The sequence below is a fragment of the Botryllus schlosseri genome, chromosome 8 (assembly GCF_051294905.1).
Source record: "Botryllus schlosseri isolate E-star chromosome 8, Bs_hap1, whole genome shotgun sequence".
Classification (NCBI taxonomy): Eukaryota; Metazoa; Chordata; class Ascidiacea; order Stolidobranchia; family Styelidae; genus Botryllus; species Botryllus schlosseri.
The window spans coordinates 5,345,057-5,362,152 of NC_137243.1; the positions used below are offsets into that span (position 1 = coordinate 5,345,057).

The following is a 17,096-nucleotide window of genomic DNA, read 5'->3' on the forward strand; positions in this document are numbered from 1 at the left end:
TACTTGGCGGTGACTTTGCCAGTCGGGAATGATCAGATCATTTGTAACGAGTTCGTGAAAATCCTGTGTCTCGCCTCGTATTACATGACGTAGGCCAAGATAGGTGCCTGATTAAAAGACTACTCCAAGTCGTATAGGCATCCTCCTATCTTTTCATTATATCGCAATCTTATGGTGTATTGATTTGATAATAATGTTAATGAAATTATGGTGATGGTGCGAAAAAAAGATGATGTTTGAGCATTTTTGCCTCCTCGTAGCACCATTCACTATTCTTGAGGAAAGAGGACAAATCCTACTAAAAGAGGACATATCGTACGCCTAGTAATTGTGTATGTTTATCTTGTTGCTTTTTGTTCATCCAGCTAAGGATCACATGTTTTGTTACTTGGTGATCGAATCTCTCGCGATTTTGACGACGTGGAGCGTGTGTGCCCTGGCTATATCGGTTGGCTACGGACTGGCATATAAGCACTCGCGAAATCAAAGTGAAGCCGCGCTGACAGGTATATCGACAGCCCTAAGCCAGGTGTCGTCATACTGTTTCGGATATTGACTTTATTCTGATAGGCATATTATCTCCCGATGAAAGTGCCACGATCGGCGCCATTATCATATTATGTTACTTCCTCGTTTGGTTGGTGCTGGACTTGACGTATTGGATCGAAAGAAGCGATTGCGTACGCACGTTATATCCCGGATTCGCCATTATCATGCTCTTTTTGGGACTTTCCAACTCGAAAAGGCAAACAGGTGCGTGCGCTAATCAGGCCTACATGAAGCAGCTCATTAATATTGATAGAGTATCAATTTGCTGTGCAGTGTGTTACCTTGTCAATAAGAAACAAGATGCATTGATTATGTTTATGATTCTAGCTTCGATGAATCATTGGCTGGCCGTACCAAACGCGCTTTGCATCATTTCAGGTATCTCCCTCAATGTCATGCTATGTTACGCAATGTTCGTAGCGTCCAGTGTAGCGTTTATCGTCCGGCAGAAGGCTAAAGCGTTTTTCGCGCAGCGGCGTTACATGAGGCCTGCCTTGGAGAAGAACCACTGCGATTAGATGACTCATATATTTACTTGGGTTGACTCAGAAATTCTTCCATTGAGCAACTGTGTATAATGTTTCCTATCTCTATTCGCATGGGCTATGGAATATGCTGAAGACGCCTCTTTATCGTCTTGCGTTTGCGGTTATTTTGTACTTACCAATCACTCATGGTTATGCTGTTGAAAAAGACTTTACTAGGTGTTTATGTTGAAAGGATTATTGCCGATAAGAGGCACGGAATGTTGGCGCAAACACACATCCCCATTTTCATAAATATTCTATATATTATCCTGTATATGTAGACTGAACAGCTTAGTGGAGGTACATAACTTCAATATACAATTGAATAGTATAACCCGACTAAGTTTGGCTGACAATCGTCACGGGTAATCGTCAGTGACTAGTATCAACATTAATATACAATGTCTTTCCCAATTCTCTACTGGTTGCTGACGGTTAAACCTGGCGAGTGTCAGCCGAAAGTATTCGTTTTCATTTAAATATGAATATACTATTCAATTATGTAGTATGTGTAAATGTATGCATTTTCCTACTAGCGATAAGATTAGCAAATTCGATGACCTTCTCCGTACCCATCAGTAACTGTTTGGATCTTTTGTCTTTTCGATTCAATTTTTTCACTCAGAAACACCATATATCAGTACGTACAATCCTGCTGTACGCTTTTTTTCTATGCATCACCGCTTGTGCGCGGTGTTGCGAAGAGGTCCGTGCCGCATGCGTCATCAATATGTAAGTAACCCAGTTTGATGGCGGTTTAAGTAATCGCAAGCATAAATTATGTTGAATGCAAGCATTTGCAACTGGCGACCGAATATTCGAATTTGTGGATATTTGTATTACTCCCATGTCTTTGTATTCAAAGACAATCATCGAATGATTCCAATACACACGATGTTGTTCCGGGCCGCAACATATCATAGTTGTGCACCGACACTCGTCTCGACTATTACCCTGCATGCAGGACCGTAACTGCCGCACCCCAAACCACCCAATTAATATCGGTACCCCCCCCCCCAAAAAAAAAACGCATTACCGCGTCGCGACACACCAAGACGTTGAAAATGACGTTCCGCCTGACATGCGAAGTGTGCTGCCAAAAAGCTCGGTGGCGAGGAAACCTTGGCCCAAAAGAACCGTTTCATGTTTGCGGAAACCGATACGTCGAATTTTCCCTTGTCCATAGACGCCTAAATGGATGGCACATAATAACCTTGTCCTGGTAAGCTGAGCCCCACCTTACAAACGCCACTCGCAGAGAAAAATTATGCACCCCGTGAAGAAATGCTACTTGAGTCGTGTGGGTCGCACGGAAGAAGTTCTTTAGGTCTGGTGCGTTTCTGCGATTCCCAAATCGTTTGACTACATGGCAGACGGGAGGTCACGAATAACAACACACAACAAAGTTATTGATAACAACGGGCCCGCCCGAAGATGCACTAGTATTAATTACGGGCCCTGAATTTTCAAAGACACCAATTCCGTCAGCAGCGGCGTAGCCGCAGGAGCATATGCTGCCGCTCCAATTTTGAAATAGTTTCAATCTTTTCAATTCTATTCACGGGAAATCTTGTTGTGTCGACAGAAAAAGGTCATCACACCGCCTATAGCCCCGTATTACCCACCTTTTTCTCTACTTCTGTGGTGTTGACTAAAAAAAAGTAATCACCTCGCATCTTGCCGCCCCCTAGCTGCCTGCCTCCCATGGCGCAGAGCTATAAGCGCCAAGTGGCTGCTACGCCGTTAGCCGTCAGTACCAACGGTAAATCTGAGCACGTGAGCTAGCATTTAAAAATTCGATAATGCACTTATACCGGCATTGACCGAATCCAATGGATTCAAAGGGGGCCCAAGACCAGCGTTTTTTTCAGGGGGTGGGGTGGGGGGGCTGACGAAGTGCTATTATGGTCCTGCCTGCCTGATTACCACCACACTGTCTCAGTTGTTGTTGTTTGTGGTATTCATGGTGTTTTCGACTGCAATGGTCATTTACACCAGGCTGATATTCTTGGTTCCGTAGCTTCCTAACTGTAGCACGGCCCTCACTACTAGGCTTCATAAGACGCCGCTTACTCGGATTATATGTACACTGTCTCAGTCTGTACTTGAGCTACTTCAGGAGTGCATATTTCAGTAAATCGGATTTGCGATAAAAACAAACACCTGGTTAAATAATATTGGATTAAAATACTGCATGCGAAGTTGCGAACCAGAGGACACGATATACAGTTTAGGTACTATTGGAAATACGGGATCTACCAAAATCGTTAGAAGAGGCTGTTATGTTCTTGATCTTGTTTGAACAATAACTCAATACGACGAGGTTACAATACGAAATCAGTATATTTAACAGCAGTATGACTTTAAGGCAGCGACACGATCCAGAGTACAGTTAAATGAAAAGACCACGAGACAACAGAACACAGGATATAAATACAAGCACGACACACGAGGAAATAATGATTGGCGGTAATTACTAATCCTATAGAAAGAAAGAGTTGTACGACACTAAAACGTAAATGCACGAACATAACAGTCCTCCCCTATAAGTTGAGAGGGTTGCCCACATTTACGTAGGTCTGTAGAAATCGGGTTGCTTTCTGTTCCGAAGAGGATAACGTCTGCCCGACGTTCGAGCAGGACTAGCTAGAGGACGTTGTGCCCTATTCCTGGCCAATGGTTGCTCAGCTTGTGACTGTTGAGGCTGAGCAACTTCCTGTGTGGCTGTATTATTACCAGCTGAAATCAAGCGTGGTTGGAGTTGGTTCTTGTGCCTCCTCCAATACCCATGATCTGTTTTTATAATGTACACAACACGCCCCAGTATTTCCGTCACCACGCCAGCAACCCACTTGGGTCCGCTTCGGTAACTGCGAGCGTAAACCGAGGACCCAATCTCAAAATGAGTGACTGATTGTCTAGGCGTAACGGGTTTCGATTTGTCGAAGGGCGAGCACAAACTTAACAAATTGCGCGGCTGCCGACCATGTAAAATCTCGGCAGGCGTTTTCCAGTCTATGCCCGGATGCGGTGCACATCGGTACGTAGCGAGAAGTGTTTGGAGCGCGAAGTTGAGATCTTTTCCGCCGTCGCAATTTTTTATCAATCCAGCTTTTAGAGTCTGGACGAAACGCTCCGCTTCCCCGTTAGAGGCAGGGTGAAAAGACGGTGATACGATATGGCTGATTGCCAAATTAGAACAAAACGTATCGAATTCATTCGATGTGAATTGCGGCCCGCCATCCGTGACAATTGTTATGGGCAAGCCTTCGATAGAGAAGACTTCCCTCAAAGCGTTGACCACACACGAGGTTGTGGTAGAACCGACATTCATTACTTTAACGAAAGGATATTTCGAATGCGCATCGACGATGACAAGAAACATTTTATTGTTCATTGGACCTGCGAAATCCAAGTGAATTCGTTCAAAGCTTTCAGAAGTTTTAGGCCATTCGCGATACTGACGATCAGGCGCTTTCATTACCTTACGGCAAGCGTCGCAACTCTTAACGAGATTTTCAATGTCGCGATTAATGGAAGGCCATGCGATGTAACGTCGAGCCATCTGCTTCATTTTCGCGATACCCCAATGTCCTTCGTGCAACAATGATAAGACTCGCGAGCGAAGTGACTGCGGAATTACTACGCGCTGAAAACCATCAATATTGAGCAGGACTATGTCTTCGTGCAGAGAAAGCGAATGTTTGCGAGTCGAAAACCAAGAAAAATCATCAATGTGCACCTTTGGATTCCAATTACCATGAGTGACAGATAATTTTACTAGTTTCATGGTTTTGTCCTTCAGCGTCGCGTCGCGAATTTCATTGCGAGTTAACGGCAAGCCATCGAATGCCATATTAATAGCGTGAACGATCTCCGCGTTTTCCCGAGTTTCCAGTTCGTCAAACTCAGGGTCTGGACCCTTTGGTAGGCGAGATAAACCGTCGGCGTTTCCGTGCTGATTAGTCGGTTTATAGCGAATATCGTATTGATAAGCCATGAGCGTTAGTGCCCATCGCTGTAAGCGTTGCGCTGTAATCACGGGAATTTTCTTGTCCGGCGAGAAAATAGCTAAAAGCGGTTTGTGGTCCGTCACGAGCGTAAATTTTCTACCATCCAAGAATTGACGAAATTTAGTGACTCCGTAAATGATTGACAGAGCTTCCTTCTCGATTTGAGAGTAGGATTTTTGCGAATCGGAAAGCGTTTTCGATGCGTGCGCGATCGGTCTCTCTTCGCCATTGTGCTCGATTGAGAGGACAGCACCGATTCCGAATTGAGAAGCATCAGTTGACAAAATGAGCTGCTTGTTCACATCATAATGAGCTAACTGCGTAGCGTCGATTACGTCGTTTTTGAGAATGCGAAAAGCTGCGTCACAGTCCGTATTCCAAATGAATTTCGCGTCTTTTTGAAGAAGACGGTACAAGGCAGCGGCTTTATTCGTGAAATTAGGAATAAACGCGCGGTAATAGTTGACTTTGCCCAGGAATGCCTGTAGCTGGCGAACATCCTGAGGTTTAGGCAACTGTTTGATTGCTTCAACGGATTTGTGAGACGGGCGTTTGCCGTCCTTGTCGATTATGTGACCAAGATACTCGATACTACTTTTGAAAAACTCACATTTAGCGAAGTTGACGGTGAAACCGTATTCGGTGAGGCGCTCAAAGAGTAGCGATAAGTTGCGAAAATGATCGCGTTCGTCAATGCCAGTAACGATTATGTCATCGATAAAACTAGCAACACCGGGTAAGCCGGTGATCATGGCATCAATACAGCGTTGAAAATTTGCGGGACTAGATGCGACTCCGAAACACATGCGGCGATAACGGAATAGACCGAATTGCGTGTTGATGACACACAAATTCTTCGCATCATCATCTAATTCTAGCTGAAAATAAGCATCGGCAAGATCAATTTTCGTGAAAATACAACCACCCTGTAACTTGTGAAGAATTTCATCCAAGGAGGGCAGGGGATGTTGATCTATCTGAATTTGTTGATTCAATGCTTTGAAGTCACCACAAATGCGTACTGATCCATTAGACTTGGTGATGGCAACAATTGGTGCTGCCCAATCACTGTAATTGATTGGTTCGAGGATACCTTGATTGACTAATCTATCCAATTCGGTTTGAACAGCGATTTGCCTTGCAAACGGCAAGGGACGTGGCTTGTTAAATACGGGCTTGGCATTAGGTTTCAAGTGAATTGTCACCTTTGTCTTGGTGCATCGTCCTAATACATTAGAGAAAACGGAGGGAAATTTGGACTGAAAAGATACCAATTTGTCGTTCGAATCACAAATGTCAATAGTATTACATGATTGCGATTTGACCATCTGCGAGGAAATTGCATCCAAAGCAGACGTTCCCTTAGCGGTCATGGAGAAAGCATCGCTCCAATCGAGACCAAAAATGTTTTGCCCACGGTGTTCGTCGAGAACTACCAATTTTAAGCCAACTCGAACTTCCGAACCCACCTGCACGGTTACAGTGCAAATACCTTTCACTTTCAGTGGCTTGTCGCCATACGCTACGAAAGAGCAATGGTATGCTGAGAGTTTCGGAGATCCCAAAGTTTTGTACCCAGTCAATCCCACCATGGCGGAGGGTGCACCAGTGTCCCACTGTGTCGGCAACGGAATGCCGTTGATGCTGGAGTTGATCCAGAGCTGGTTTCCTTCGCGTCGATATAGTTGATCGATGTCGAAGGAGAGGAGTGGCACTGAGCAGAAATTGACGGATGTGACCTGTTGCGTGATACTAGGTTTGGTAGACATGCACACAGGTTTGATATGACCTTTACGACCACATTTCTGACATACTGCATGTCGATATTGACAGTCTTTTCTCTGGTGATCGATGAAACAGCGGCTACAGGATTTCAGTCTTTCCGGGAAGTTGCCTTGAATGGATTTGGAAGGTTTTCTCCCCTTCTGATAACTTCCCGTCATTTTGTTGACGATGGAAGTGTCTTTACCGCTACTCTGGCCCTGGATAACCCTATCGGTTTCCAGCGTTCTCACGTGTGTTGCGGCTACTTTGAGAACGTCGTCGAGGGATGGATTGGTTTGTGTTAGACAATGCCGTCTCACATCCGCGTGCGGCGTTTCTTTAATGATGAGATCGCGCATTAGCTCATCAACGTAGCTCTGATCACAGCCATCTCTTGAGCATATGAAGTTGCAATCCTTGGAGATTCCGCGTAGAGTAGCGATCCAATCGGCGTATGATTGTCCCGGCTGCATTTTGCAATTGTAAAATTCGTACCTGGCAGCTTGCACATGAATGGAGTCTTTGAAGTGTGTAGACAACTTCTCAGTCAATGCGTCGAAGGATTGCGCACTGACATCAGCAGCACCAAACAAATTACGTAGGAGCGAGTACGTTTCAGGTCCGACCCATGAGAGTAGACACGCTCTTTTCTTCTCCATGTTGGAAATGCCGTAAATTGCTAGGTGATGGTTGAATCGTTGCAGATATTGGTCCCATTTCTCCTTTGATTTTACAAATGAATCAAACTTGGGAGCGGTAGCTTCAGATGTTGATGCACCGGGATTCAACCTCTGCGTCAATTGCGCCATCTCTGTCATGACTTTTGCCATTGCTTCGTCATGCTTTGCTTGTTGTTGCACCATCATCTCTTGCTGCTTCGCTTGTTGTTGCGCCATAATCTCTTGCTGCTTCGCTTGTTGTTGCACCATCATCTCTTGCTGCTTCTCAAGAATTTTCAAAATACCCGATTCCATGATATATATTCGTCGCAGAAAAAACTTTGAATCCGACTTCTGACACCAATTGTTATGTTCTTGATCTTGTTTGAACAATAACTCAATACGACGAGGTTACAATACGAAATCAGTATATTTAACAGCAGTATGACTTTAAGGCAGCGACACGATCCAGAGTACAGTTAAATGACAAGACCACGAGACAACAGAACACAGGATATAAATACAAGCACGACACACGAGGAAATAATGATTGGCGGTAATTACTAATCCTATAGAAAGAAAGAGTTGTACGACACTAAAACGTAAATGCACGAACATAACAGAGGCGTGGGCGTAGTACTCATTAAACGTTTAGGGCTTAGTGCACAGCTTGAAGTGAGGAATGGCTTACAAAGAAATACATTGTAGTACGGGGCATGAATAGTCCACTTTTGGCCGGAGCCGGATTCATACTTTTGCTGATAAAGTCGGAGAAGGAGTCGTGTTTATTTTTTGATACGCACGAAATACTATAGGGTGTCGTGTGCAGGATCATAGTCCGATACGGGGTGGATATTGGCAGAATATTTTTATATTTGGCCGGATTCCATCTTGAAGAAACCGAGTCGGCCGAGGGGATTTGTCAATTTCCCCCGCGCTAAGAGACATAATGATAACACACTTTCAGTAATAAAACCGGTTCAGAAGAGCAAAGGGGCAAATGTTAACAGGGATCTTCCCGTCAAATTTTTCTACCCAAATGCATCCTACAGAAGACGAGCCAAAACTCATACCAAACGGATGTTGATCTTTTTCGTACGCGGGATCTCAGTCAGCTACAGTCAACATAACACCAGTATTCATGAAAAGAAAATTCTTAGAAGTCACGACTAAATACCCATACACCGGATGGATATAAATATTGCACCGCACTACAGCGACAATCATGACTCACAGGGCATTCGAAAATAACATGCAATTACATTCATTCAAGCACAACTAGAAAATTACAGTCGTATAATTAGACTAATTAAAGAGAAGTACCAGTAATTTAATTCTCATCTAATTTGTGAAAAGTTGTTATGCTCTACTTTTAATCCGAATCTAATTTCTGGCGTTCCTGAAAATGCTACGACGTACGTACTTAGGGCTCTTCAAAATGACTTTTTTCTCAAATCGTACTGGCTACTTGATAAAATTGTTAGGTTGCCTAATTTAAGCCTACACACAAAATTTGGTTCAATTCCATCCAGTAACCGCATTGCTACAGGAGAAGAAAGTTTCTATTTATTTTATAAAAATAAACAAAAAAGTTTAAAAATTTTCTGTTAACCCATGAAAGTGTTAGGTTGTTTATAGAAACGATGTTCACCAAATTTGGCTGAATCCCAACCAGTGGAAGCGGAGTCATCGCCGTCGAAAAATTCGGATTTGAATAAAATAGTATTCACGGTGGGCACACCTATAATAAATAATTAAGGAATCGGCCACCGTAAATACTATTTTATTGATAATCCAAATTTTTCGACGGCAAAAACTACGCTTCCGCTGGTTGGAATTGAACCAAATTTGGTGAACATCGTTTCTGTAAACAAGCTAACACTTTCATGGAGTGAACAGAAAATTTTGAATTTTTTTTTATTCATTTCAATATTATAAATATAAACTTTCTTCTCCTGTAGCAACGAGGCTACTAGCTGGAATTGAACTAAATTTGGTGTGTATAGGCTTATATTAGATACCCTAACAATTTTATCAAGTAGCCAGTAAAATTTGAGAAAAATAGTCATTTTCGAACACCCCTACTGTACACGTGTACATACATTTGCCATTGCCATGCTTGTGAGGATGAACTGTGATTTGGTATGAACTTAACTTCATTTTAGTTGTATTTTTTTATAATTCGGAGTTTAATTCAATTTCCAAGTTTTTTGGAAAATATGAAAATTTTGTAGTTGTACATATCTGCATTCAATTGTAACCAACCGGACATTTCTGTCCCAGTGTCCATTGAGAGTAGATGGCAGAATCACTGTGTTCTGCAGCTGTTAACTCGAGCAAATATAAACACGATACGCAACGGTTCACGCCAACTGCCTAACATCGTTAGAACCTCGCGTCGCTGTTCGTTTGCGTTTAGGGTGAAATGGGAGTATTCTTTGCCGCCAGTTCGTAAAGGACCACGTTATCACGTACGCTCCAAATGTAATATTGATGTCATAAACCAGCCCGATGTATAACACAGGATATGTCTCCAGCATGAAAGCTCCTATCACTCCGCCAACATCAGAAATAGTCACTAGTACGACGCTAATAATTAATCTGCGAATGATTTTGTATATCTTTTCCTCTCCCACGTCTAACGGTTTTCTGATTTTCTTTCGGCTGCTGCCGCCGATTCCGAAGGCCTTTCTTCTGTTCATGGTGTGCTGCATCAACGGGTAGCACATCAGACAGAACAGAGCAGGTTGGAATATACCGGTGAAGGCGATCCCGGAGCCGGACCTGACGCCTTGTGAGATGGTTCCTTCGTCGGCGAATACGCATCCGCGCGGCCCGTTGACGACTCTACAATTTGGGTGATAATGTAGTTGGATCAACAGTCAAAAATATAGAGGTTATCAGAGAATTAGGCCCTAAGCCCCTAACCCGAACCTACCCTAAACCAACCCTTATACATTAATGCGGCGGTTTTTGACCTTTATTAACCTGGAAAGTTATAAATAATAATGCTTCTATTTCGTATAATAATTCTATAATCTGACCTCTTCAAGTATTGTATAGGAATAGCAATTAGACTGTATAACTAAAATTTTAAATATTCATTTCAATCACGCCTTTTACCTTAGGGGGCAGGTTGTTCCCCGGATTATGTGTGTATTTACCTGTTTTACTGTGAATAAAGAATATTATAATATTTGTTATATTTCTCATGTCAAATTCACCAAAATCGGATGACAGTTAACTAAAACTTTGACTCGTTCGACCGAACTTTGAATCCGTGATGTATGAGGATGATTAATTGACCAAAGAGTCGAAATTTAGCTTTGCAGCGTTGTTATGCGATTTGATGACGTTCGATTTAATAAGCCGCGTTCGTATTTATCAAGCAATAACACCAGCTGATCTAATTGGCAATAAAGACCCTCAATCACAACCACAAAGGTTATTGCTCAGTCAGAAAACACATTAACGATTTCATTAATTTATCAAGTAAAATGATTACCTCACAAACTACAAACTTTATCACGCAACGCGTGAAGAGTAATTTGATACGCGAATGACAGCACAACTCGAACAATAATGACAATTTTGCAACATTTGCCAGTATAGTTTAATCCGGCAAATAGCGAAGTCCAAGTCCACAATCCTTGTTTTGAAATTTGAAAACTGGGTTTCAATATCACAAGAATAGGAATTTGGTGGTTTTAGTATTGAGAGCTATAGTTAACGCTGACTCTTAGTTCACATTAGGATGCTCTTAATAACTTGGAGGGTAGGCGATATAATCTTGCTTACCGGATAGTGACGAAAAACAGCACGCAGAGACTCACGAACAGAATGAGGATGGCTCCCAGCAATATCCAAGATATCAGCCTCAATTTCTTCACGGGCAGATGTTGCAGAGCATGGTGGGAATGAACCGCCCATTGGCGCAACCACAGTAACAAATATACCGAGAGGAAGCTCGTGCCGTTGCACATGATCGTGGCGAAGGCGTACCCGGTACATATGGACGATGAATAGGTGCCGCTAATCAAATCGATTTGCAACGTGAAACATTTAGACATGGCGAAAAATGCTGCGTTGAGATTTAACAGTCTAAGCCACGATTCGTATTTTTCTTCGTGGGATGGCTTCGATCTTCTATTGCGAGAAACTAGTCCGCCTTTAGTTTTGGGACTCTCTGATTGCATCGGTGTTTTAGTCGGCGAGTGAGACGTCCTGCTCGCCGATTCGTAATCCTTTTGCGAATAATCGGACCCCTCGCTTCGTCTGCGTACTATGCCTCGTTTTGTCAGTTCGTAGTATGTTAGCGCGCATACCAGATAAACGGCGAATGACGTCACAATTACAGACATACATTCTGCGACAATCCATTCTGGAGTTGTTACTCGGATTGACTGATAATACTCTGGGTCGTACGACGTCTGGTTCGATGCAGTTCCGATTGTTGTTGTATTAGCAGATAGAGTGGACATATTTTATTACCTATTTACCGTATTTTCCTTAAAACAAAAACGATAAAATTGTGAAATTATCAATACCTATGCTACTATCGTTTATTCACATCAGCAACGACAGCCTTGTGCTTCACGACAATGTATTTCTTTGTGTTATGTGACTTTGCCTTCTTGAAATGTTCTGGACGTAGTTCCACTCTTTCAGTCCCTATTATCTTCCTGGCCATCTTCTAGCCTCGGCTTTCTACTAATGGAGTTCCGCGCATCCTGTCTCTGGGATCTTCAAGACACCTTGTCCACAGATCAGGCATGAGAAGCCCAGATAAACCCCCGACACAATATAGGCAGGGCCCCGAGTTGAACCAATGATCACGGGTGCTGAACCTTTGCCACAATATCCAGAAGTCTATATTCAATACCTTCACCGTGATATTCCAAAATATTCTGTATTCATATTCACATTGTTTTATAATGCCTTGTACTAATTTCCCCACTATGTGTTGAAACCTAGGGCTTGTCATCGCAACAACCACAAACAAATTTGACCTCTTATAGCTCGAGGCAATCTTATTACTAAAGGGTTGACATTGTCAGAAAACCAGTAGCGAGTTTTCATAATATATAACTAAACCAACTCCTTGTGTCGCCTACGGGCCTATAATATAGGTAATTAGATAGGCCAATGTTTGCCAACAAATCAGACGGCCCTACAAGCTGGGTTGCCATCGATACGGATCGAAAACCAAGGACAAGCAGCCAAAACTCCAGTATAGCTTGGCCGCGAAATTTGTAAACTGATGACAAAAATGGTCTTTTTGCCCAGCTTTAAAATATTACTGCTTCATTGTCTTCTGGTCCTAGTTCGTATCGTCCGTGTGCCCATTGTGACCTGTGGTGAGCACTGGACTGGACACAAGTAAAAATTAAACACAAATGTTATAAATAAGTACTGTCTGGCAACTCTGTCTATTCGTATGAAATCCCGATCGTTTCCTGCTATCCTAAGCAGACTGTAATACAGTTTTCTGCAGTCAATGGTGGTAAGTATTGTAACCTTCAAAAACCTCACCACTATAGTAAATATGGTAGGCTTACGTAACCTTAGGCGCAGCACAATAAACATAATCTGGCGGTATCGATTGTCAATTGATCCTCACGTCATGATACAACATTTGTTTGTGCTGCATCTCATCTTTCAGCCAATTTATCGACAAACCTGATATACAGTTACGGAGAGGATATTTGTCCGAGCCTCCACCGTTCGTGTGCAGAGATAAAGTTTATGGCAAAATATTTGCAACGCACGTAAAAAATAACCTGTCGTGATAACGTATAAATGTCATTTCCAAACGCGTTTGACCGGAATGTCTTTAGTTTCATCGATATTCATTTTGCAACTCGTTTTGGGACTTTGAGTTTCACTCACCCAATCCGCCCGTCACGATAATCCTAAACAGCCTTCAAGAAACACTACCCCGCGCTCATTGAAATGAAAACCGTTACGGCACGTTCGGGGTAAGTATTTTCTCAATATATGTACCACGATTTAGTTGAACAACAATAACGTCACTAAAAACACAGTAAACGCTTTTAGGCCAACGTCACTCAAACGTATAATGGATTTTCGTAAATAGCTGCTGAAGAGGACGACGAAGAAGGTCAACATGTTTTTCTGCAGATATAGAAAAGTCACAACGATAAGAATATTAAGAACGACTTCTAGTGAGTTCTAGCACAACTCGGTAACCGCGATTCAAAAATTATTGATGATGACTTCTCGTTATTCTTCTGAAATCATGTTGAACTATGGTATGAATAACTGTACTTCCCGTGTAGTCATCGTCCAGTATAAATTCGTTCTGATTGCTTCAAGCTTGGCGCTTTGAACGGAAATGAGTACACGTTCAATTCCTGTTGTTTCAACATATACATTATTCATGCCCAATGCGCACGAAAACACCAGGCGTATAAATTATCCTGTCAAATTCAAGATGTTGTTTGAGCTTAGATTTTACTGAAATTACCACCTTTCCCCTTGGGGTTATAATAGGGGATCATTCTTCTTTTTGTGGGACTTGAGGAGATCTCTTGACGATCATTCTATCGAGTTTACTTGAGGGCGAATACAAATCGCGTGCATGAAGGTGTTTTACAACTGTCCCGAAACTGTTTACTATGAATATTCTGAATCGGATACGTGACTCAAGTCAGTTTGAGACATCGACAAGACTTGCTGCATCGTACCACTTCCGACCAGGTTATCGCGGCACGTATAACGAACGACGCGCATAGTTTTGATGCGTTAGAAATCAAAGATACTCTATCGCCGTGGTTCTTAACCTTCAATAACTTGCGGAACACTTTCACTAATCTGCGCAAGCCTTCGTGGAATCCTAAATTTTCGCCGAATCATAAAAAGAGAAATCTGCAACAATACGCATCTAACTAGTAACTACGCTTATAGTACGTTACTATAGATTACCGGTGCAGAAAATGAGCTGCATGCATCAACAGAGTGATAAAAGAAGAAAAAAATATTTAGATATAATTTTCGCACAACGGAAACATTATAACGATATTTTGTGCAAATCTGTGTTACGTCTGCCGTTCCCCTTCTGATTTAGAAATGCAAGGCTTCACCTCGTCATGGTTATTGTCCGGTTGCGTAGCGACCTTCGAACGGCTTGGGGTCGTCGCTGTCAAATTATAGCTACCTAAATAATCCATAAAGTTGGATGATCAATAAAGTCAGTTATCGCGTTCATGGGGATTTACAAACCAAGGATTAATCTTATGATTTAAAAAACCGGAACAAATTATAGATTACTAGTAATCTATAAAAGCTGCGTACACTCTGCACCATTCCTGGGCGCAAATATTTCCGATAATGATCGTGACGATAGTATCCTAGGTAATGGCTTCACTAAACTATCAACAAATTATGTACCACCATTGCAGAGCGATAGCAATATTCTATGAACCGTTTCTTCGCTGTACCGTACTAATTACACACGACTTTCATTTGATTTGTTTTATTTAATTGCAACTGACTGTCAATAACGCGTTTTCGCATTATGATGCAACAGATACTGTAACCCCACTTGATTGGAAACTCGGGACACCTCGAGTAGTCAGCGCGCGTAACCTTTTCAACTTTATGCGTCGGGATTAGCAGTTTTTAATCACACGATTAGCATTCTTCCGGTTCAGATAACTTTATGATCTCCGCCTAAAATGTGTCCCGATTAGCGGTTTTTAGTCATATGATTAGCATTCGCGGGGGAGATAGCGTATAGTGGTGGCGATCAGCGCCTGCCCCCCGAGTTCGATTCCGCCGCGGAGGTTATTCTGAGCTCCTCTTCCCTTGAGTCGCTGTTTTTAAGGCGACAAAATAGCCCAGAAAATGACCCGTTGAAAGAGCGCACTCACAAGGTATGGAAAGAGCAAGAAAGAACCGCATGATAGAGACTAAAATCGATTAAAGAATTGGGACATCGGGTCGAGGTGGATGCCTGTTTAAGAGACCATGGTCGTTCCGCATCCTCTTCTTTTTTCATTACATCACATTGTGTCTTATCGCATTTTACATTGTGTGTGCCTTGGTCAGGTGAAAATATAATTTTAGAATTATTGATTAATATTATTCTCCGGGATCAGCTAACCTTGTGATCTCCGTCTTAATGTCATTTTGAATAAATATATGCGATCATGAACATTTAACTTGATCCCATGGTCTACAGCTACTATTCCAATGCACGTACCGATGCATTTCTTTTCTCATATTAATTGTATTACATGTTCTCGACACTATAAACTAATCTGGGGGTATGATGGAAGACCTTACGACTCTGCCCTGCTTTCTATATTATTGCGGCCTATAGCGTTGCTTTGAAATAGTAAAATTAATGCACTATTGTAGCGTAAGAATGTAATCTGATTCTGTTGCGACTAGCTCCTCGATCCCGAGCATATAAAACGATAGGCAATGCTTAGAGTGCTCCTTTCGTCGTTATTTGATGTCGGAAGTAGTATAGGCGATCGCTCGTGATGTGCCTGGGGTTCTTATGGCGGGGTCGCATGCTAACGCGAAAACCGGGGGTGGCATGCTAACGTTTTCGTCTTATGGCGGGGGTGGCATGCTAACGTTTTCGTCTTATGGCGGGGGTGACATGCTAACGTTTTCGTCTTATGGGTGCGGTCGCATGATAACGCGAAACTCGTGGTGGCGTGCTAATGTTTTTTGGTATACGTGCGGCGACATGCTAACGACGATAATGTGTCTGTCATGTATTCTTACGGAATCTCTGGTGATGTGGCGTTGTTTCTTATGGGCGCGACGGCGTATCGTACTTTCGGATATAGGAATCTCTCACACGGTGTTGAATATGTATCAAGTAAATAGTCACGAGTATCGCTAAACAGGAGATTCACTAAACCGCAGTACAATGTGCGACTCTCACGCGGTGTTGAATATGTACGAGTCACCAACAATAACCGCGCGGACGGAAACGTGGTTTGTTGCGAGGATTAAGCAGTGCGACCTATATTTCGAATGACCTGCGCGCTGAATTATTTCTCGTCCGCCGCTACTATCGATTATTACACTAGACCGGTCAGTGCGAAATAGTTTGATCGTAAATTATGATATATGATGTAGTTTAGTCGTGTCAAATGACCGCTTTCCTCGCTATTGATTGCCACCTGAATAATACTTTCGGCTTATTCGCTGTTTCGCACCTATAGAATAGTCTGCTGTTCACAGTCACAACTTCATCGCGATAGCACAATTTTCACACCTCGATCAGTAGAACAACACCGCACTAACCCAGTTGTCGAATCACATAGGTCATACATTTTACGCGAAATATTGTATTGTGGTATACAAATATGCAAACTATTCTTTCAATTCAACAAGTCTAGTTAACGAATCGATTTTCAAGCTGCCGACACAGTTTTTAACACGAGTGAGTTGATATTTCTTCCCGGGTACGAGCGAGGCTTTGTTCCATTGGTCCAAAACCACCTCACCAGTATCATCCTTCAATGTAAACCTGTATAATTTCAACTCCTTTCCAGCACCAGAATTGACCGTCTTCTCCTCTCGAGAAACACAAGTAGCGG

General features: G+C 42.5%; 2 protein-coding genes across 2 annotated transcripts in view; one reads left to right on the plus strand and one right to left on the minus strand.

Moving 5' to 3' along the window:
* Positions 1-8,319, plus strand: part of LOC145443970 (BRISC and BRCA1-A complex member 2-like) — a 48,935-nt gene extending 40,616 nt beyond the window's left edge. Inside the window, exons 6-9 of the transcript XR_013916579.1 lie at positions 366-506; positions 571-753; positions 928-3,352; positions 8,138-8,319. The gene's annotated coding sequence lies outside the window, so the exon portion shown is untranslated. The remainder of the gene's footprint in view (positions 1-365; positions 507-570; positions 754-927; positions 3,353-8,137) is intronic.
* A 260-nt stretch (positions 8,320-8,579) lies between these two features.
* Positions 8,580-15,976, minus strand: LOC145443977 (uncharacterized). Its single transcript, XM_080321881.1, has 2 exons — positions 11,311-15,976; positions 8,580-10,359 (listed from the first exon to the last, which is right to left on the minus strand). Exons 1-2 carry the CDS (start codon positions 11,991-11,993, stop codon positions 9,876-9,878), a joined length of 1,167 nt encoding a protein of 388 aa, XP_080178007.1. The 5' UTR covers positions 11,994-15,976; the 3' UTR covers positions 8,580-9,875.
* Positions 15,977-17,096: the final 1,120 nt, after the last annotated feature.

What these genes read in the sequence shown, in the direction of transcription:
- LOC145443977 (XM_080321881.1), bottom strand. Translation starts at nt 11,993, where the DNA reads ATGTCCACTCTATCTGCTAATACAACAACAATCGGAACTGCATCGAAC. An exon ending in CTGTTTTTCGTCACTATCCG is followed by an intron (nt 10,360 to 11,310) that starts GTAAGCAAGATT and finishes CCCAAATTGTAG; the next exon opens with AGTCGTCAACGGGCCGCGCG.